The sequence below is a fragment of the Penicillium canariense genome (genome assembly GCF_028826845.1).
Source record: "Penicillium canariense strain IBT 26290 chromosome Unknown utg000001l_segment0_segment0, whole genome shotgun sequence".
In the NCBI taxonomy this organism is placed as follows: domain Eukaryota; kingdom Fungi; phylum Ascomycota; class Eurotiomycetes; order Eurotiales; family Aspergillaceae; genus Penicillium; species Penicillium canariense.
In genome coordinates, this window is record NW_026622728.1 from 4,481,924 (window position 1) to 4,503,902 (window position 21,979).

At 53.6% G+C, this 21,979-nt stretch overlaps 6 protein-coding genes across 6 annotated transcripts; 3 read left to right on the plus strand and 3 right to left on the minus strand.

Annotated features, from left to right (window-relative positions):
* Window positions 1-1,391: 1,391 nt before the first annotated feature.
* Window positions 1,392-3,747, plus strand: N7482_001523 (phosphatidylinositol-3-phosphate-binding ubiquitin-protein ligase; the record flags this gene model as incomplete). The annotated part of the gene is made up of 2 exons (XM_056683648.1): window positions 1,392-3,050; window positions 3,139-3,747. 2 exons carry the CDS (start codon window positions 1,392-1,394, stop codon window positions 3,745-3,747), a joined length of 2,268 nt encoding a protein of 755 aa, XP_056547254.1.
* A 959-nt stretch (window positions 3,748-4,706) lies between these two features.
* N7482_001524 (putative C6 transcription factor (War1)) lies at window positions 4,707-7,367 on the plus strand (the record flags this gene model as incomplete). Its single annotated transcript, XM_056683649.1, has 4 exons — window positions 4,707-5,845; window positions 5,894-6,177; window positions 6,234-6,766; window positions 6,819-7,367. 4 exons carry the CDS (start codon window positions 4,707-4,709, stop codon window positions 7,365-7,367), a joined length of 2,505 nt encoding a protein of 834 aa, XP_056547255.1.
* Window positions 7,368-8,935: 1,568 nt separating this feature from the next.
* N7482_001525 (uncharacterized protein) lies at window positions 8,936-10,640 on the minus strand (the record flags this gene model as incomplete). The annotated part of the gene is made up of 6 exons (XM_056683650.1): window positions 8,936-9,172; window positions 9,233-9,330; window positions 9,396-9,863; window positions 9,938-10,205; window positions 10,254-10,549; window positions 10,622-10,640. The coding sequence occupies 6 exons, from the start codon at window positions 10,638-10,640 to the stop codon at window positions 8,936-8,938; spliced, it is 1,386 nt and encodes a 461-aa protein (XP_056547256.1).
* A 2,296-nt stretch (window positions 10,641-12,936) lies between these two features.
* N7482_001526 (putative MFS transporter Fmp42) lies at window positions 12,937-15,199 on the plus strand (the record flags this gene model as incomplete). Its single annotated transcript, XM_056683651.1, has 3 exons — window positions 12,937-13,348; window positions 13,421-13,583; window positions 13,636-15,199. The coding sequence occupies 3 exons, from the start codon at window positions 12,937-12,939 to the stop codon at window positions 15,197-15,199; spliced, it is 2,139 nt and encodes a 712-aa protein (XP_056547257.1).
* Window positions 15,200-15,689: 490 nt separating this feature from the next.
* Window positions 15,690-17,579, minus strand: N7482_001527 (uncharacterized protein; the record flags this gene model as incomplete). The annotated part of the gene is made up of 3 exons (XM_056683652.1): window positions 15,690-16,419; window positions 16,481-16,982; window positions 17,051-17,579. The coding sequence occupies 3 exons, from the start codon at window positions 17,577-17,579 to the stop codon at window positions 15,690-15,692; spliced, it is 1,761 nt and encodes a 586-aa protein (XP_056547258.1).
* Window positions 17,580-19,636: 2,057 nt separating this feature from the next.
* N7482_001528 (putative acetamidase) lies at window positions 19,637-21,548 on the minus strand (the record flags this gene model as incomplete). The annotated part of the gene is made up of 4 exons (XM_056683653.1): window positions 19,637-20,460; window positions 20,517-20,987; window positions 21,046-21,449; window positions 21,508-21,548. The coding sequence occupies 4 exons, from the start codon at window positions 21,546-21,548 to the stop codon at window positions 19,637-19,639; spliced, it is 1,740 nt and encodes a 579-aa protein (XP_056547259.1).
* Window positions 21,549-21,979: the final 431 nt, after the last annotated feature.

A 21,979-nucleotide genomic window follows, 5' to 3' on the forward strand; every position in this document is an offset into this window, starting at 1 on the left:
TAATTCACACAATATATTTTGTGTAAGTTCAATGACCATTATAAACGCGCAAAGCATTGGGGTCTTAAAAATACAAACACGAAGTCATTCCATTCTCACAATGACGCTCTCCATCATCTCATGATGTTCATAGCCGAGGCCCTTCGGTACTGTAGACTTGCTATCTCACGCTGAATACAACTATGGATGAACTTCTGAAGAAGATATGTCAGCCCTGAATCCCTTTTACGAAGCACCCAAGCTCCCTGGTCAATGTCTCTCGCAAAAGAAAAAACCGTGACTCTGTTCCCCAACCATTGCTGTAAGCACAAAGTATTTCCAGATCACCAGCCAGAGGGACCGACCAAGGTAGCTCTCTGGGTATCTAGTCATATGGGAGCTTCTGTAATTCGAGGATTTTAAGGATGAAGACAATGCACACGCTACTTACAAACCATTTTCCAGAACAGATAATTTGTTTCAAGTTGGTTTAGTCGGTTAGCCTAGCCTTGTGGGGTCAAACCCGATCTCTGCACTGCAGTCGCGCGGCTGAGGGTGAGAAGTTGGGTGAGAGCGGGTGATGGTGTATGGGCTTAACGGGCCGAACTGGCCGGTGGCGAACTTCGGCTTAATTCTGCCGGGTCCTCACCGCCCTACCCACCCGCCGGCCCCACTGATAAGGGCGATCGCTCCTGCGCTTAAACCTCTCTCCCACCTCGTCAACAGTCTCCTTTCCGCGTTGCGTGAAGTCCACGCTCAATTTTCTGATCGGTGGCAAAGTCGCTGTGTCTTGTTTGCTTATTAGGCTATTATCCTGCCCATTCATTTGGTTTTCGGGAGCTTGCGCAGTTGGACACTGTGTCACGAGACTCTCGGCTGCCTGTTTCGTGGCCGTGATTGCGAAGCTCTTGGCGTGATTCTGTGAGATAGGCCGGCACCTGCCTGCCCACGGTTGCGATAGTGCAAGTGCCCAACAGCCTGCCCCAAGGATCTGTGTGGTGGTATTTGGTTCAACAAGACAAAGGCCGCTTGTCCTTGGTAAGAGCTTCATCCGTTGAACGTCGGTTATTATCGCTTCAGATAACGATGAAAACACTCTCTGGCTGCTATCATTTCTGATAAATAGCTGACAAGGAGTAATTTTTATCTAGCCAGCAGCTAGGGTATAATTGCCTGGGCCATATTTTTTTCGAGCATCCAGGCCCCCCACTAGCGTCACCCCTATCGACAACTCCTTCACAGCCCCTGACAAAGCCGGCTTTGGTCGACCGTGCCTGAGTACCTTGCATCGAATGACACTGCCTGCAAATCCCATGACGATCAACGCCCTTGCTGGCTAAGGCTGGTCCTGCTGCCCACGCTTCGCACTCCATAGACTGCTCCTGGATCAACAAGATAATCAACAAGACTTGATGATGTCCGGCTCCAGCGCTGCATCTTCAGATAATTCCATGACGGGCCGGCCCCGGCCCGAGGAGCAACTCATCAGAGCAGTCGATGCTGGACAGATTGCTGAACAGTATGCTGGGCCAAATGTTGGAGAAAGCGAAACTCTGACGCGGCTACCTGTCCGCCCGGTAAGCGGAAAAGCCGTACAAACACCGACTTCTTCGATAGAGAATATACGCATTGGTGAAACATCGGCTGGTTCCATGTTGGACATCATGGCGACTTCATCAGACAATAGTCCCATGCTTGGTTCTTTGCAAGCCAATTCGACAAACCATTCACATTCACAGGATCGCAAGCGCCGGGTGACAAACAACGGCAATACCTCCTCACTCCAGAGAACTCGCTCTGGTGGAGCAATCCAGCGTGAGGCCAATGTACAGGTTGCATTGCCTCATCGATCGGTATCCATGGTTGTGCCAACTTCGCGAACTGCCGCCCCGAAGATGTCGGGGTCATCATATGAAGCGGCAATAGAAACCAGTTCATCACCGCATAATCACCCTATTGACCACCGTTTGTCTGCTGATCATGGAGTTCCAAGAAATGTCCCGCTGTCTAGTGGCATTTCATCACTGTCACATCAGCCTAGGAGAGCTGACGATAGAACCCGCCGTCAGACATGGCACTCTCCATCGGAAGCTGGCGCGGATACTGTGACATACCCAAAAGAGAATCAGGTCAGCCGTCCATTTCCATGGGAACCATGGACTGGACCGAGCTCTCAAGCCTCAACCGGCAGCCCTAGTGAAGGTGAACTTTGCCAGCCACAGGCCAGGGCATCCATCTATTCACAACACACCGACCACACCCAAGCCTCGCAGCACCGACGAGAAAGGAACGTCGGAAATGATTTTGAAAGGGGGCCAAGGCGGAGATCCCACGTGGGCCATATAGCACTCAGCAGCCGACCTTCCGTGTCGAGATCCTTAGATCACAGCGGAACTTCGTGGAATGGTACCCATGAAGGTGAGAACCGCCTTCAACGGTCTGTGTCCTCACGGACATCCGTGGGAAATAGCGAGGGGGCCTCTTTCGAAAGAACCGCGAGATGGGGACGAGAGGGCGGGATAGTTGATAGAAACATGCATGCGAGGCGAGTCTCATTCGGGAGCCACCGCAACGATCCTCAATCGGGGGCCGGCGAAGACGAAGGAGGATATGGAGGATATCCAGAATATCAAGATGTCGACATGCCGAGATGGCAACCCGACGCAGAAGTAACGAGCTGTCCGATTTGTGGGACTGTTTTCAGTTTTTGGTACAGGAAGCACCATTGCAGGAAGTGTGGAAGGGTGGTGTGTGCTTCGTGCTCGCCTCACCGGATTACCATCCCAAGGCAGTACATTGTTCGCCCACCCGAATCACTCACCTCTCTGCCTACGTCCTCGCCAATTCCTGTATCTCTGACACCCGTTATCGACCTACCTGGAGACGGTCCCGTTTCGTTCAATTCCATTATCAACCCTGCCCTCGGAGGTGGTGAAGAAGTACGCCTATGCAATCCTTGTGTACCTGACCCGAATCCCAATCCTCTGGGCTATGGTTCTCCTCGCGCCCAAGGCCATCGATCTACCCAGTCGCTGTCGTCTACCATGGGATCGGCTTATTCCACCACAGCGGTAAGTTTCCGCCTGGCCCTTCGTTCCTTTGCTGCTACATTTACTATATCATGGAGTTTTGGACTAATACAATATTTTTCCATTGCAGCGAGTGCATGCCTCCTCTCGCCAGGAGCGACGGACGGTCGGAGCCAACGACCGACCCTCGTTTCTACCGGAATTTGGCCAGCAAGCCCACCGATCCGCCCACGATGCCATGGCAAACTTCGACTACAACGAACAGGACCAAAGCCACATGGTTCATGCAGCCGCGTTTGCCGACACATTCGCCAGAGTCGACAGCTTCCGCTCATCAATACCTAGCGCGTCTCGCTCAGCCGTCTGTGAACGAGACCTTTGCCCCGTTTGTGGAAGGCGATTCCCAGCGCTTAGCGATGACCAGCCGATGGAAGCCCGCGAAGAGCATGTCCGACGTTGCATCGCCAGCTACGGCGCCTCACCTTCTCAGCGCGAGCCCCAGCATGCGGATGCCCGACTGCCACCGCCGCCGGTAGCCGCCCGCATGCTTGAGTTCAAGGCGACCGAGAAGGACTGCCTCGGCGAAGATGGGTGTGTGGCCGAGTGTACGATCTGCATGGAGGACTACGAAGTCGGGCAGAGCCTGGCTCGCCTCGAGTGTCTCTGCAGGTTCCACAAGGCATGCATTGTTGACTGGTTCGAGCGGAAGATGGAGTGCCCTGTGCACAAGGTATCTTAGGCCCACCAACCTGGTGGTATGCTGCCTGTCAGACGGAGCGGGAAAGCTTTTGGTCGAAGGAAATAACGGGTTTGTGCAACCCCTTCTCTTTTATTTTCACGGCGATGTATAGGGGGATGTCAGATGTTTGAGTCGTTAGCTTCCTCCCCCTATAGATGTCCCCATGTTACGGGGAAATGAGAACACGATATTCATAAGCCTGTTCCATTGCGTGGCAACCGTGTATAGTAAACCCTTGATAGCACGGTATAATCAGGGTGTCAGCTTATCCATCATGGTGCAGCTCTCTAGCCTGCACGATCTCATTGCCTCCCTTGGTATAGCTCATTTGAAGAAAACAATTAGTATACTCCTCCTGCGAGTTGAACGACAGCCTGTTTCCACTTGAACAATATAGGCACAATCAAATCAGACAGTAACTGCTGCTCATCGTTCGTCAGGTGGGCGTGGTCACGTGCACGCACCCTGTGGGGGCCATCGTTCGACGCCAAAACAGCGCGGCAAGTTCGTGAACTCGACAATTTTTATCATGCAAGACCCGCTTCTTTCCAAGGTAAACGAGGCCACTTGATTGTCTCCACTTGGGGCTCATCTAGCGAGCGCCAACGAACCCTGCACCCACTTATATCGCCGTGCGACTTGCGCGAGTCTCTGAGTCGGCGGTCGGTGCTTGCATCCACCGTTCTCCGTCCTATCTTCTTCCGCGAGGGGCAAACAAAAACCCTGCATTGGGGCCAGAACGAGTACGTTGAAGAGATATTCCTTTCCGAAAAGGGGTCGGTTCAAGGGGTCTAAGGGGAAGGGGCTTGGAATGCTAACATTTCGCAGGGAGTGGTCCACAGGCCGATCAATTCGGCTCGTAGTCTTCGCCGGCGACAGGTCCGCTTTTGGTTCGCTGGGGCAAACGGGGTGATCAACGATCGGTCTTTATACTTGCCGCCCCCCGACTGGCATTTAACATGAGTTCCGAATACCCGGAACCCCCTTCGCGGGTGTCGCACGGCGTCTATGGCGTGTCCCCGCGTGGTGGGGACGATTATGGTCTGGGGTCACACCCAGCTAGGACCTCTACCGACCCCGGAGACTCCCATGGGGACATCAAACGGGCCCGCGCCTGCGAACCATGTCGTCAACTCAAGGTCCGGTGCGATACGGATCCAACACATCCGAATGGCTCCTGCAAGAGATGTGCGAAATCTGGGCGCGCGTGTATTGTCACGGCGCCCACGCGGAAGCGTCAGAAGAAGACAGATAGCCGTGTTACGGAGCTTGAGCACAAGATCGATGCATTGACTGCGACCCTGCAGGCGTCGCACGGTGCATCATTTAATATGGCACAGCCGGCGCAGCAAGGTTCTTCACATTCGCCCGATCTTCCAGGTCGGCGGTGGCTGCGAGAAGATCCGCATCTGACAGGGAATAAGCGACACCATGACGGGCTCGTCGTGTCGCAATATCCTCGCCAAAATAGCCCTTCTGCAGTGCAGATACCTCGACCGCAGCCATCTAAACACTGGCGTGTTCCCGCAGCCGGCGACTCAGCACCACCTAAAGTGGACAATGAATTCGTTGACGTGATCGATAGGGGCGTGGTGGACGTCGAGTCAGCCCAGGCAGCATTTGATCGCTATGTCACCAAGATGGCACCAGAGATGCCCATGGTGGTTTTTCCACCTGGGACAACAATGGGGTCCGTGCGGCGTGAGAAACCGGCCTTATTCCTCGCTATCCTCGCTGTCGCCATTGCACCCTTTCAAAAGGAGGTTCAAGCCAAGCTTTGCGATGATGTCTACCGTCTGATTGCAGAGCGCGTGGTAGTTAGAGCCGAGAAATCCCTTGAGCTTGTTCAAACGTTGCTGGTTTGTGTGATTTGGTATTCGCCTCCGGACAACATTGAAGAATTGAAGTTCTACCAGCTCATCCATTTGGCGGTCATCCTCGCCATGGATATTGGGCTAAATCGCCGCACAGGACAGGATGATAGGCCCCTCACTCGGCTACGAGAAGTGCTTAACAAGAAGCCAGTGGGATCACCTGTTGATCTTGATGGCCCCGAGGCAAAGCGCACCTGGGTAGGGTGTTATTTCATGTCGGTTCAGTAAGTCTATACGTGCTCATTCGAGCGGCCATTTGCTAATATTATCAGAGTATCTACGGCGTTACGGAGGGTGCATCTCGTAAGGTGGCAGTCATATATGGACGAGTCCCTTCATACGTTGGAAACCCATCCTGATGCCCTGCCTTCCGACAAGAGCATTATTTGGTGGGCAAAGCTTGGGCTCATAATGGAAGAGTCCGGCGTACATCTTCTAGCCGACGATTCCGAGAACATGGTCTCCTTTGCTGATAGCAAGGTGCGGTATACAGTCAAGGCTTTTTCAAACCAACTGGCCCAGTGGAGGAGGGAAATTCCAGAGGAGTTCTTTAACAGTAAGTTCGACTCCTATCATGACTTTCTGGCCGAAGGTTTCTAATACTGTTTTTAGCGCCCCTTGCCCATACTTATCATGTCATCAACCTCTTCGTCCATGAAAGTGCGATTAGTGTCGACTGCAAAGAAGCCGGCCTTCTAACCTCACGTGATAAAGATCTGCCCACTTCGATTGCTGCTCCGCTCATTGACGCAGTCAGTACCTGCATCAATTCTATCCACCAAGCCCTGGACATGATTACGAAAATTGAACCAGATCGTCTCATTTGCTTGCCGACTGTGGCACTTGCCCGGACAAATTATCCAGTGGTCAGTCTGATTAAAATATACTCGCTACTTGTGGCATCAGACTCCCGCATTGGCCAAATGATCGATACGCATAGCCTCAAGGTTGAGTATTACCTGGAGAGGGTTATCGCCCACTACCGTGCCGCTGCGGCGCTTGATGGCGGCAGGGCAGCATCGAAGTTTGGGAATATTATGATGATGCTGCGAAATTGGTTCATCAAAAAGAAGGAGAATGGACCTGCGCTGAGAGAGCTCTTTGGTACGGAGACGCTCACAGACATCCCGAGTGACAGGCAGTCGGTAGGTCTCATCTTCTGCCATTCCAATTCGACTTCTAATCACATTTGTGCAGAGGAAAACGGGAACCACACCCCTTCACCTCCTCAGCGAAGTTGCAATGGGCGATCCAGCCAACCGTGCCCCATCCACTGGCTCCCAATCTCACCTGTCCCGCTCCAGTCAAGAGAACGTCTACACCGCATCAACATCCAACCGAGATCCCGGCCATACACCAGGACATTCGGCCTACGGCACTGCAGACACACCACTTAGTCGCACGACCTCTACATCCGAACACGCTCCACCAGGTACTACTTGGCACTCTACACCTCCTTTCTCGGGACCCGTTCCTGGGAACTCAGGTCCTGAATATTACCCGGCATTTACATCACCCGGCCCATCGCAAGCATATGCAGGTATGCCATCTTCGAGTGGTGCTGGCCAGCAGGGATATGCTGATATGTCCAACATGGTCATTTCGCTCTCCCAGCCAATGGGCATGTTGCCCGAGATGGGCACCGAGACTAGTTTTGATCCAGATAACCTGTTCACGCTGGGAACTATGATGGATGAGGGACTGTTTACGTTTCCCTTGGCCTTTGATGGGAGTTTCCAGTTTTAGAGGGAGGTACCGCAATGTATATTGTTTGTCCGATTTGTTTGGCGTTTGGCTACTTAGTTATCTCATCTATAATCCCCTCCGATGATGAACAAGCCACCCAAAGAACCCGGATTTTGCCATTCATTTAATTTAAATATTAATATGCTCAGATCGCTCCAAAACGTCTCCACCTGCATTAGCTGGCTTTCGAGGTCCTGGCAGGGTACTGGATCTATTTGCCGTGCTACGTGGGCATGGATGATGATCTATGCGATTGGCAGATAGCCCTGCGCCCAACCTCAAAACCTCAACACAAGTGCACCGCCTGGGTTGAGGGTTGCTTTTAAATATGACTCCTGTAGGCGATCTTAACCGGATCGAGATCTCAAACAGATGTCCGAGACTCCGTATAGAGTATCAAAACCGGTTGATTCAAATGCGCTGCACCGAACAATTCGGGCGATGCCAATGATACAAATGGGCCATCAGATCACCTGCTGCAAAGTGAAAATCCAGGTAACAAAGCTCCTCCCCAGCAAAGCCTGAAAGTCTAGTGGGTTACTGGCGCAATCGGATATTATTCACGCGCGATGGAAGATATAGCAAACGAATTACATGAAGCTGTAATTGTGTCTACAAGGGCCGCCGAAAGGCGCGAAAGACCCTTGGGCTAAGGAGGCTAAGGAATAACTCGACACTGGATTTGCTTTACATGCTTGCAAACACCCACGACAAGCAAGGTCGGGATAACGAGCCCGTAAGACTTTACAAACGGGCTACGATCAACCAAAAGCATCTCCTCGTGGCATTACACCAGGACGTATCAGAGTACCTTCTTGGGTTGGTAGTTGGTACGCTATACCAGAAGTGAAGAGAGCTGGTATGAAAGCTATTTCAGTAAGGGCTTTGCAACGAAGATGTGAACAGAATTACTGAAGGCTCTCAAAGAAGCGGCGCGGGACATGGAAAGACCTTCGGTCTCAGTCATGGCAAGACCCTAGGCACCCTATCTTGGCTAAGTATGCCATACACGAGTCTCAGGAGGGAGTCTCAAGAGGTTGGTGGAGGCATAGGCCGTGCTGGGATTGCGAGCTAGGAGACTTGAAGACATCGCCAACTTCGACGTCGGCATCCCGGTGTATGGCCGGAGTCAGTATAGTGGTCATAGCATTTTCGATCAAACGTTAGCTGCGAGAGAAAATATTGAGACCTGTTTCCGGGATACTGTCACAAACGCTGAAGGCCGGAGTAAGTAGTTGAATCACTGAAAGAGCGCGAAGATACGGATAACTCCCGTCGCAAAACCGAAAAGCGAATCGAAGTAAGTAGTAAGGAAACGGAAAACAAAAGTACAGGAGATGGTGTGGTGGGCACGTCGGTGGGTGAAGGATATGATCAGAGATTTTGAATGCGGCCCTCAAGTATCATCTTGAACGGATACTCTCGAGAGTAGAGAGATCCTTTGAACGATTTTGACTGGAGTGATGTTGGCCAAGGGTACTTCTAAGGCAACAGAGACTGCGTTTCTTTTGTCATTTTCGCTTTGTGGTATCATTTTTAATCTCATATTAAAGGGGTATATACTATATTTATCGCGAATTTCCCTGCCACGTATGAAGAATGCGTTGCTCCACATATGCCCACGGCCATCCATTATCTCTTTCCGTCCGGCGCAGCAGGTCGAACAACAAGTTCTGGGCGAGTGGATCATCTATCCATGCACTGCAAGCACATAGTGCATGGCAGGCCATGATCCGCAAGGACGGCTCGTCGTCTGCGGAAAAGGCAATGCCGAAGAGGTAATTCAGGTTCTCCGATATTTGTTCCTGCAAAGGAGCTTAGTTAGACTGATGGGGTGATATCTAATATATAGATGCTAGATATACCTTTAATCTCGCGCGCTGCTCCATGCTGTTGTCGTATACTTCGGCTTCACGAATCAGCATCAGCGCCTTGGCAAGGCACAGATGTTGCACAGCGGTAGCTGCCAAGAACCAATAAATTAGCCAACATCTTCACATGACAAACACACAACGCGAAAGCTCTCACAATGCCATAGAGTTGTGTACCAAACCACAGGGAAGGGCTTTCCACCCCTCGGATCCGGCGGCGAAACGTGCAACGGGGTAAATGTCTCCGAACGACCAGCTTCCCAATCTCGGATCCGTTGTTTCAGGGCATTCTCCCCCGCGCTCCCCAAATGGCCCCCGTAGTTTCGGCCCGAGGAATTATAACAGAAATCAATTGTCTCGGCAAGTATCCAGATCGCCTGGTTCACCCGGTCGCCGTCGCTTAGGGCCGGCTTGGCAACCCACCACCGCCGCAGGCGGTCATCAAACGGTGCGAAGGCTAGGCGAAGACATTTTTGATACGTAAGCGCGAACTGGATGTCTTGGATCACGAAGACCCAGAAGGAGGCTGATGCGAGTCCGCCGGAAATCGCTGAATCCACATGTGAACTGATATATACCGAGCCTGCGAGGAGATGACGCTGTGGGTCGTTGGAGGGGGTGTGGGCTTAACGGAGTGTCAGTGAGGTCCATTCTGGAGCTTTGAACGTTGGGAGGGGGAGGGTTTTTTTCAGGGCGTACAGGAAATTTGTTCGAAGAAGCGAAGGATCACGGTCGAACTCAGAAGAATGTCGATGCCGATTTCAAACTCTGGTTTGTCGAGGACCGGGAGCATAATCGAGACACAGCGCTCATGGTAGCTATCCGCTACATCAGGCGAGATCGTATTTGCCGTTCGAGATAGATGGCATGCCGACACTGCTAGACAGGCGTAGAGAAGGAGTGGAGATTGGCTGGCTCTCCCAGCCACATCCGCTGAAAAGTGTCGCTCAGGGTCACCGGCATCAAGCTAACCTGTTAGCAACGTTCACAGATCGTTGATGAAAATTGTCCTTACCCATGGTGCTAAGTGCCGCTGAAAATGTCGGAGCAGGTAGGCTTCATTAACGTTGGCTAGTCGAGGAGTGGACAGTGGTGTACTGGATGATTGGGGTGAGTTTGCAGAGGTAGAACGAGAGCCACGCGTTTCTGTGACATAAAGAGGGACCGTGTTACTCGGCCCAGCCACTGACGGGTCCATAATGGACGATGGCGTGGATCGAGCTTCCGAGGGAGATCTGGAGGCCGATTGTCCCGTCACTGACACAACGTGATACTCAGCTGCCGTCTGATCGGTTTCATCTTTGAAAGAATCTGAGGTAAAGTCAGAAGTCACCCTTTCAACTTGAAGGAAGGAACAAATTTCCCTGGGTCACCGCCACATACATTCAGATGAAGATTCCATCCAGACCTGATCGTCGGGGAAAGTCAGGTCGCTTTCCCCATACCTCGGGGGCCCCTTTCCTCGTAAGGATGGGTTCTGACCATGCCGAAAGGAAACCTCCTCAGACTTTCCAGGCGCCGGCACGCATTCGCGGCCGGATCGTTGGCAGCGCAGACATTTTGCTCCGGATTTATCACCTTAGGAAGAGTTAGATTCGCATTGCTGAAGAAAGGTAATTGCAGACGCGTGGTGGTATGGCGTACATTTCAAATGGCGCAAACGACAGGTGAGGCTATTTTCGTCAGCTTTTCTCTGCTCGACAATGCAGAATAGAGACGGTGGCGGAGACTGACCATCCCCTCATTACGCAGCGACAAGGGCGAAAGAAATGACAAACTGGGAAATTTTCCAGAAAGAAAACATACTCGGTATCCCAGACCCGAGGGCACTAGATAGATATAATCCAAGAGCCTCGCCCTGCACAGGAACTATCGAATTATTATGCAGATAATTGATGGAGACTCGAGGCTAAATCAACAGTTGAGGCGGAGAGAGTGGAGCCATTCAGAGGGAGAAAAAATAGGCCTGGCCAAGATTGGGTAGATCATCATGACATTGCGCAGATTTTTTGGAGTACAACCAGATGTTGCGCTGGGTTGTTGGGGGTTAGCTCGACAAGGAGAGGAGCAGGGTGCCGGGTGAGTGGGGATTCGGATGTACTGGGTTTCAAATCGAATTGGCTGCCACTCATACCCCGACAGGCAGGCGTGGCCTAGCTTCATCACGCCAGGTGCAACGCTCCCCACTGGCCCGGCGTTTGACAGTCTCCTGCTGGATTTGGTTGGACGGCACACGTTCCCCCCACGCGTCCTGGACAAAGAGTTTTGCTTTCCCCCGATCAAGGCCGATCGTTCCCCGAGCCACCCAGATCTGGGATGTGCTCTGGCCGAAACACAAGCGGCTGGCTCGGGAACCCGGGCGCCGAGGGGGGCAAAAACAAGCGAGTTGCATGACCCCCGTAAACGTCCGTAGTGTGGTGGTAGTGGTGGTGGTTGGCGGTGGTAGTTACGTGATATGTTAATGGCGACCCCTTTTCAACATCGTGTTTCTAAATTTTTTTTTCCCTCGGCGGGAATTATGTGGGCATGACTGCGTTGGCAATGCCCAGGCACCACTGGCACCAGAACCAATCATATGGGACTGCGGGGCGGCAAGGTTCCTAGGAATTGTTGTGCCGGAGATGTTATAAATCCGAGTGATGCATCCTAACTCCGTAGTCAGTTGGACAACTGGCAGCAGTCCAATTCGAAGTACCGTTGCTGCTGGCTGTGTCAAGCGCATGGCCTCCAGTAACCGCGGCACTGCATCAAGCTTTAGCGGTGGAAACACTAGCGCCGAAGCTTCCATCCACTATTCGTGTTCCGCATCCTCACCGAGCTGCCTGGTGCAGGGCGCCGCGGAACGGTTGACTCTAGTCGGCCAGGTTCTCTCCTGTGGTCCTGTGCGGTCTCGAAGGTGCTCGCCATGCCCAAACTCAAAAGGACCCCTGGATGATAGCACTCAGTCCCGTACAACTGGATCGGCGAGGCCGGGATCGACTGTAGTGCCCAGCAAATCCCGCAAGATGTGGGGGCAGCGATATGAAAGGAAATTTCGGCACCGTCCGCGATTTGCTTTCGGTTTAATTTCGCTGGACCCGTGGATGGCGTACTCCAGACCCGTCGAACCCTGTCGATCTTGGCGGGCTGAGAGGAGTCCCCGAGCACCGCACCTGAAGCCGACGCTCTGATTCGAGCATTTGCACAATGGGAGGGGGTGCGATGCCAATCTCCCCGAAGGGCTGCTGCAGCCAGAAAGTTAAAGAAGATGCTCCCGGAGCAATAGCCAGACAGGTATATGTTCGTCCATCGATGTGGGGATTCTCAGATGCCGAGTATTCCAGCTGCCTCTTTCAGCGATATGTGCCGAAGTCAAAACTCGGAACAGTATTTAGTCAGTTTCCGGGAGATCAATCGATGCGACAGGGGAATACTTGGGAACTTTGATATTTGATATTCACTTCTTCTCGAGGGAAGTTGGAATAGAAAGAAAGAAGCCAAACGATGCAATTGCAATCAACCCCCCAAACTCAAGCGCGGGGGGTCACCTGACCCCCGAAAGCAGGAAATCCGCTTTCCCTGCCGATTTCCCCTCACTCGGCCCTGCGACTTATCTCTTCTAGCTTCGTTCTCAATACCTCAATACAATGACCCTGTCTCTATTTCTACTATGATGATGCTGACTGTATAATACCAATTCCTCCCTCCCATAATCCACCATGTCCCTCCCACGCATCTCCTTCCTCGAGGGATGGGAGCGCACCCCAGCTGCAGCCTTCCTGCGGGGGCGAGGGGACGACTCGGCCCAGTCAGACACCGAGTCCGACACGTACCAGGACCTGCCCGAGGATGCATCCATCGCATCCTCATTCCCATCCATGTATAGCAGGCTCAGTTTCAATCCGTATGCGGGGCCCGGCTGGAGCGAGAGCGCGGTCGACGATCGCGACGATCGACCCTCGCTGCTAGGATCCCTGGGCCTCTCCCCCACGACAACGCGGGACAGTCGTGCGGAACACGAGCGGGGACTAGCATCCCCGACACCTCCTGCTGTGGCAGTGCAGCAGAAAGAGCCACTGTGGTTTACGGACACAAGGGGTGCTTTCGAAGTGAGCCCTGCGAGGCGAATCGGTATGCAGAGCCACTTGTGAGCTCCGTGGTGGTGTATAGATCTGGTTGCTGATGTTCTTCTGCTTTTTTTAGCGCAGGTCTGTCTGGCAGTTGTGTACTGCTTCCTTGCCGCGGGCGTGGTGTTTGGCTTTGCGGCGTTGAAGCCGGTCCTTATTAGTGAGAAGGTATATCGTAATCTCTGCTCCCAGGAGGAGCTTGATAACGATGTCACCGTCTGCTATGGGCAAGAAATTAAGTATGAGCATGAGAAATTTGCTTCTGGATATATGCTGATGCTTTCCTGGCAGGTTGAACTTGATGTTTACTATTGCCGCCGTCGTCACCAATGTCTCAGCTCTGCCAGTTGGAACCATCTTGGATGCATATGGTCCCCGGGTGAGTGGTATCATTGGCAGTTCCTGTCTGGCCGTCGGCGCCGTCCTTTTTGCGCTAGCCCACCGGTTACCTTTCGACGGTTACATCCCAGGGTACCTGTTTCTATCACTGGGCGGGCCATTTGTCTTCATTTCTTCCTTCCAGCTGTCCAATACATTTCCTACTCGATCAGGGCTCATCCTGTCAATGCTGACAGGTGCATTTGATGCATCAAGCGCGCTCTTCCTAATATTTCGGCTTCTAAATGAGCACACAGATGGCGCCGTCTCTACCCAGACATTCTTCTTGGCCTACCTCGTGGTCCCGATCTTTATCATTGCAGTACAACTGACAATCATGCCGGCCACGTCCTACAAAACGGCCGGCGAATTGGTCCAACAGGCCGAGGCACAGGTCATCGACGAAATCCACGACCGCGTAGACCATCAAATCCACGACCGCGACGAGCGCGAACGCCAACGGAACGTTCGGCGCGAGCATCGCCAGAACATCGTCAGCCAAATCCAGGATCTCCTCGACGACGGCACAGTCTCGGTGGTCTCGGCAGCTGGAATTGACGACTCCGTCTTCAACTCTCCTTCCAGCCCGGCAGACCAACCGCGTGACCAACCCTCCCACCTACGCCAAGGACAATCCCCCAAACCCCAACCTGTACCCCAAAACACACCCAACACCCACACCAGCGGTGTCTGGGGTGTGCTCCACGGACACAGCGCATTGTATCAGCTCCAAACGCCCTGGTTTATCCTAATAACTCTCTTCACGGTGCTGATGATGCTCCGCATCAACTACTTCGTCGCCACCCTCCGCTCACAGTACACCTTCCTCCTCAACTCACGCCTGAAAGCTGCAAACATCAACGGGGTCTTCGACATCCTTCTCCCTATTGGCGGTCTACTCTCGATCCCCTTCATCGGCACTTTCCTAGATACATTCAAGACGCGCACTGTACTAACTATCCTGGTCTCGACTGCCACGATTATCGGGATACTCGGTTGCATACCGGGAAGTATTCCCGCCGCGTACGCGAACATCGTCCTCTTCGTGTTATACCGGCCTTTTTACTACACCGCTGTCTCGGACTATGCGGCCAAGGTCTTCGGGTTCCAGACTTTCGGCAAGGTGTACGGGATGATTATCTGTTTAGCTGGGGTGGGCAATTTCGCGCAGGCAGGGCTGGACGCGGTCACGCTGAAAGTGTTCGGCGGGAATCCTGTGCCTGTGAATGCTGTATTGACGGTGCTGGTTGCTGTCGTTGGGGCTATACTGGTTGGGTTCGTGAGTTGGAAGACTGCTGTTATAAGCGCAGATCAGGACAATGCCGTGATTGTTGGCGACGATACGGCAGAAACAAGTCGTAGCCAGAACCATGCTCACCAGGGCGTTGCCGCGAGGGATTGGGAGCGTCAGCCGCTGTTGATCGGATCATCCGGGGATGACAATGCACAGGTACAGAGGACATATGGTTCTAGATAAGGCAAAGGTGAATGCAAATTATACAGGACATAGAGAAGGTATATAAGTTAAGTGCGTACATAACACGAATGTGACTTTATGTTCATAAATGCATTATCTCTAACATAAACTGGCCAGCCGAAAGCTCCCCCCGGGGACGGTTGTTGGCCAGCACGGAATATTTCATCGAAATAAAAAAAAACAAGGGGGGTGCGGGGGGGGGACACCCCAAATATTTACCGAGTCCGGAAACATTTCAAGGTTCAAGGGCAGAGGCTTTTTTTTCATGGCGACAGGGTGGAGGAAAGGCAGATGATTGTAGTAGGGCTGATCAATAGGATCAGAGAGTAGGTATACGTCGGGTATAACCCTTGACACGCTGTGAATAGAGAGGTTCAAAACGGCGTTCGATGAATCAAGCCAGACATGGCCTTGCCATGGTTCAAGACAGCGAGAGGGATGAGCGGCTTCGTGTAGATAAGCCAGTCAAGGTCATGGAGGTAGGAGACGCTCACTCCATGATGTAAGATCTTGAAGCTTCAGAGAAAAGGCTTTCACCCGCTTCGTCACAGGCAATATCGTACCAAAGCATCACTTCCAAGGCACGTTTTACATCCGCCCAAGAAGACAGCCCATTGCGCCGGGTAGTCTCGCGCAGAGCAGATACAAAGAACGGCCTTTCGGGGCCACCATCGAACGCAGCGATACCCCCAAGGGTCAAGATCCAGATCAGGGGAATGCTATGGTTCGGAGAAGACCAGAGGACAGAAGCATTCGGCTGGCGCAGAACAGCCTGGAGCAACTGCGCCAGACGCAACAGTGGGGTATTATTTGCGGGGATAGGGAAGACAACGCCGACTGAAAAGATCAACATGGCCAAGCGACAGGCTTCGTAGGTGGCTTCCTCGGTAGGGTGCGAGAAGGCGCTCTGTATATCTGCGGCGGCTGGGACAGAAAGGAGTGTGTACTGCGCAAGGTTGCGCTGATCCGAGAGTAAAGAGACTTCGTACCCGGCTTCCATGCAGCCTTTCATGATGTTGACATAGGTGGTTGCTGCTTGCAGTGCCTCTGCCATTTGAGGTGTGACACCGATGTTCTGTAGCCACCCGAAGCTATGCTCAATATCAGAGGGCCCGAAGCCGAGCAGTTCTTGTACTGATTTGTCACCTCTACTCTCGTCGATGGCGCAGAACTCGAAGCATGGGGCGATGCATAGACAACTTGCAGTCATGACATCGGAGCTGTGGAAATTAAGAGTTAGTAAGTGGACCCGAAGTGCCCAATATGCATGCTAAAACTTACAAACAGATAGTCGGACGCAAGCCGTGGAGCTTGATGTTCTTTAACCCCCGCATCTTCACTAGCTGAACCAATCCTGAGACGTGAATCATGTTCGGTGGCAGATGACCATATACATCCAGCCACTGTAAGCGTTGGAATGGCGGAGTAAATGGTGTTCTCCGATACTGGTCGGGACTCGCTTCCAACGCTTGATGATGGGCCATACAAATGACACTCAAAAGCACGGCGTCACTAACCGCACGAGTGGGATCCTGCACGGCCTGACTAATCAGGTTGATCGACTCCATCTCGCACAATTGAAGGGTGCGCTGCTGGTTAGACCCAAAGCTGGACCCAGGAACCCAGCCCTTGAGCCACTGAACACGCTGATGGCATAACGATCCGAACATGAATGCCGTGAAGAGAGCCGGGTCCGACAGCGCAAGCGGGAACCAAGTCTCGCCCGCTTTTTTCTCATGCCCCATTGACTTTGGAATAAGGCCCGGCCACAGCACCGACAGACCTAGATGAGTACGGTCAGTATTCCATAGAGTCTGATCCATCCCGACTGCAGATATTGGGGGGACGAACAGTAATTTTCACAGAGATTCACCACTTCTGGCGAGAATTTCGAGGGGTACTGGGTGAATGGATCTAAGAATCCTGATATCGGCGGCTCGATGCGGGGGACCTCGTCCCACGTAAAAATGGCAACAGGCTCCCCCAGGTTTGTCATTGAGTTCGTGTCATCACTGCTGCTATCACTGCTATCGCTCGCGGGTGGGAAAGGGGATCGTGGCCATTCGCCCTGCGGGCGCAAAGAACCCGCGCCCATGGCCAGTGCGCGGTGCGCGGCATAGGGCGACGGACGCGACACGAGGGGGTAAGACGACTCGGCATGGTCGCTGCTGATTGAGTTTCGAAGGGGGTTCGTCGCGGTGTTGGAGGAGGGTTCATCGGTCGTCGAGCGGCCCTTGGTCTGGTCGGAGATCCATCGGCCAACATGGGCGCGCACCAGGCGTTGGGCCGTGAGTCGCTCGGTCTCGGAGGACGGCCTGGCATTGACGAAGTGGATACCATCTCGTTTCCGGGCATTGCTCTGTTTCTTTCGGGAAGCCATCTCCCTCTGATCATCCCTGATCACCGGCACAGGACGTTGCGAGAATTGGAAGGCGAGACAAGGCGGGTCGGCATCCTGCGTTCAGGACTGTAGTAGCGGGTGTGAGTGTGGGTGGCGAGGAGTCTGAAGTGGGCCGTAGGTTTGACACGCAGGGATCACACTCAAGACAGAAGAGGCACAGGGGAGCTCAAGGAGATACGGATGGTCGAGGATCAGTGGGCGGCAAGTAGCTGGAGGGACACGGGTTATTTGGATTATTGGAGGGGAGGGTGGAAGGGTTCGCCCTATGGGCGCTGGTGGACCATGATGTGCTTTCACACTGGGAATAGAAGCAATATGGGGAGATGAGAGAGAGAAGAGAGGTGGGGGGTTATTTTTAAGAATGATAATCGACGAGACGAAGAACCAGTTGGGTAAAAGAGCAGCAGTTGCAGAAGATAAGTGGGGATTTGACTAGACACAACTGACAGACTTGACGGGTTGACGTCGTGGAGGTTTGCGCGGCCCCGTGACCCGCGCAGATCACGCTCTTGCGCTGTCGGATGCTTCGCCCTCTCTGCTAGCCGACTCAACCAACTAACTCACGAACTAGTGACTTGCAGAAAGGTTCCTCTAGTTCCGAGTTTGCCTTCTTCCAGTGGAGCATCGCAACGTCGCAGTCTTAGCGCCGCATGGGGCCACCACTCTCCTTGCGCGCAGCGCCAACCTTTGCACTGGCCCTGCCAGTCCCAAGGTAACCGCCTATTGCAAGCCCTGACATGCCCCCGCCCGAGCGGCCAGCAGCTACTGCGATGGTTTGAGAGTTTCTCCACTCAGGCCGAATGGTAGGCTAGCCCCGGAGCAGCGTTCCAGAGGGGGACGATGGCTTGCGATGCGTACCCATGGGCCTGGATACGAAGGCAGCGGCGATCCCTCATATTGGTGAGCGAATTGAATGCCTGGGATTCCACCTATCCGATCTACGGAGGTCATCGAGCTCAGAAACGCTCTTTTCTTCACAGACCCGCTGCGGCGGGACCCCAACCCACCATCTTGGTGCACACTGGGGAATAGCTCAGGGTCGTCTGGGGGCTTGAGGGCCGGCGAACATGATTTGTGAGCGGGGACGCACCAATGACCGCCCCTCCACAAAGTGACCATTGCGAACCCAACCGTCACTCTCGAGGGCTCCAAACATGAGCCACCCCAGCTTTCTCCTAACTGCCTCAAGTCTCCAGGCTTGGGACACAGGATACCACCGTGCATGGAGCTTGGCCCCCAGTACTAGGGTACGTCGTCGCGTCTTTTCTACGTGATACATCCACTGGGGCGGATAAACCTTAAGACAGCCTAGAGCACTCCAGACAGAAAGGCACAGGCTGCTGACAACGAACTTACCAACGGAGCCCAAGAAACGTCGATCGGATTTCCGTTTCGCGATTGGCGCAGGTAGACCAACCAGGCACCGAAAAATGGCACTGACAGTGTTGTGGCACCGCCGATCTGGAGGGCTCAGCCAGTTGGAGAAGCTCCGGCGTGTCAGACTAACCCTCTCTGTCCATCCCCTTCCCAGCCGCCCGGGTTCAACTGGGCGGACTAGATCGGGTTCCCGGGACTCGCAGGAGGTGCGAGAAATGCCTGTCGATCTTATGCATTGCATCAGTGCCATAGAGTTCGCGGTGACATAACACCCTCTAATTAACTATCGAAGCTACGCAGGTTTGGGCAGGGTCTGCATGAGCCCATGGTGGGAAAAAAGGAAGACAAAGAAGAAGACTACACGAAACTAAACTGATTTCCTCCGCTAGTCTGAGCCCCAGCCAGATCGTGGGACGCAATTTGCAGGGCCCCACCTACGCCTGGCGTTAATCGGGTTGCACCGCATGAAACGCGTGATGCGGTCTCCAGCTCGTGAAGGGCTTTAAGGGCAGTTTTAGAGTAGAGGCGGGCCAATGAATGTAATAAGGTACGACGGTAGTAAATGCATGGCGATCGAATTTCTCGGTCACCCACAGTCGCGGCAGGGACGGCTAATCTTAAGTACATTAGATATCACGGCAGCAACACAACCTCTTACTTCAGTCAATCTCCAGCAAGGTATACTTGCTGCTCTGGCCAGTCTGTGGATCGCGGTACTGCTCCAGCGCCTTTTCCACAACCGCCATATACCCCAGTACCTGCTCCTCCTGCCAGCGGCGACCGACAACCTGCACCGCAGTAGGCAAGCCAGCCATCTTCATGGAATCGTAGTGCTTCCAGGCGCCGCGCGCGATCGCATTGTCGTTACCAAGGCGTTTCAGTGTAGTCTTGTATGGGGTGACGAGCGCGTCGCGGACAGCGTCAACGTGGCCCACAGGCAGGACCCCAGCAGAGTAATCCAGCAGATTCCAGAGGAAAGTATAACCGCACGACGAGACAGCGTCGTGCATCGCTTTATGCGGCAGCGCAGGTGTCGCATTCGCAGGGCACAGGATGAAGTCGAACTGCTGCGGCTCCGCGTCCCACCATTTATGCCAGGTCGCGCGGAAGGCCTCGCGCTGCGCGACCAGCGGCCACAGGGCCGCCGAGGTCTTGGGACCGAAGTCCTTGATCAGCGTAGCGAGCACCTTGTCGCGCTTGATGTAGCGCACGTACAGGTAGTACAGATAGCGCAGGGGACGCGGCAGGTGCGCAAAGCGGGACAGCTGGTTGGCGCCTGGGTCGGAGGGTTCGAAGCTGCGCAGGTTCGCGTTGAAGTGGTGGCAGCCGTCCGAGTTGAGGAGCTGCGAGGCGAGGTTGAGGCCGGTGAAGGGGTCGGCATTGGGCGGGGTGGTGATCTCGGTAACGGCGTGGCCGGCCTCAGTCAGGGCGGCGACGGTAGTAGAGATGGCGCGCTCAATCGCGGGCGTTGGGGGGACGACACCTAAAGGCTATTAACAAATGATTGTAGATTGCAGGGGAGTTAGGCTGATGCCATACCATCAGTGGTCATGAGACCAATGCGCAGAGGCTTGCTCTGTGCCTCGTCCTCCAGCTCCTTACGCCAGGAGATAGGATGGACGGAATAATCGTACTTCCAAGGCTGCATCCCAATGATGGCCTTGGTAAAGTATGTGAGGTCGTTCAGGGTGCGCGCCATAGGGCTGAAGACACTTGGAATACCCTCCTGGCCAGGCATGCTCGTGCTGACACCGATCTTGGGCCAACGACCGGTGCTGCAGCGGAGTGAGTAGATGCCGCTCCAGGCGGCGGGCACACGCACTGATCCAGCAACATCGGATCCAATACCAATGCGGCCACCCTGGGCAAGAAGCGCTCCTTCTCCGCCGGTGGAACCACCGGGGGAGTAGTCGAGGACGTGGGGATTGCAGCAGTGACCCCAGAGACCATTGGCGGACTCGAAAGAGAGAAGCGTCATGGGCACTGCAGTCTTCGCGTAGGGTACCGCTCCTATCAGCAGCGTCAGGATATAGTCCACTCATTAGAAAGAACAGTCACAGCAACATACCCGCATCCTTAAGGAGCCTGACCATAGGCCCATCTTCCTGGAACGGCTTGTTCGCCCACACCGAGTAGCCGAGTGTACTATCAAAGCCCTTAACCTGAACCGTGTCCTTCAGCGAGACAGGAATGCCCGCCAGGGGACCCTTCAAATTAATATCCGACTCGAGCCATGACTCCGCTTCTGGAAGAAGCAGCTCGGTGATGCAGTTGGTACGGTTCTGAGCTCTGACAGCGACCTTGCCGTATGTTTGCAGCACAGTCAAGGGCGAGATCGTCGAGCCTTGAATATCGCGGACTAGCTCTTCGATTGGCTGATCGATAATGTGCTTATCGGCATCGGTGATCCGGAGATGGTAGGGAGATGGCAACGAAGCGAAGCGGGTAGCGCGTTCCGCCTGCTTCTGGGTGCTGTAGAGTTATTAGCAGACTGTTCATAGACAAGGTTAGAAATATGGGAGCTCCCTACCGTGCTCGACGGTACGCAAAGTAGTCAAATGGGGGTAGCATGATGGCGTAGCGGTGAAACAGTCGGAGGGAACAGCGGCGGAGCGCACCTTTTATCTAGTCAAGGAGCTTGTGCGGGGAAGTGTGGAGAAAGCGATAAGCCCGTCCTGATAGGCATGTCCCGATGCCTTTCGGTTTGTGTCGGCGGAGCAAAGTCCGCTGGGTATCGGGAAGCTTTGGCTTACAACCAAAACACATTACCTAGCAATCTATTCCCTGCCTATTTACGAAGATAGTAATGCCTGTTTGCGTTACCGACCAGCTAGCTATCGACTAGGATCATTCTTTGAGACTCGAGACATGCCTTTGTCCTGATAAGGCCCCTGTACACTATACCCCGTCCAGCAGGTCCAACCGCCGGTAGATAACCACTAAATCGCAGACCCAGCCGTTTTACCACTGATAGTGATGCATCATTGAATATTTTATTTTCA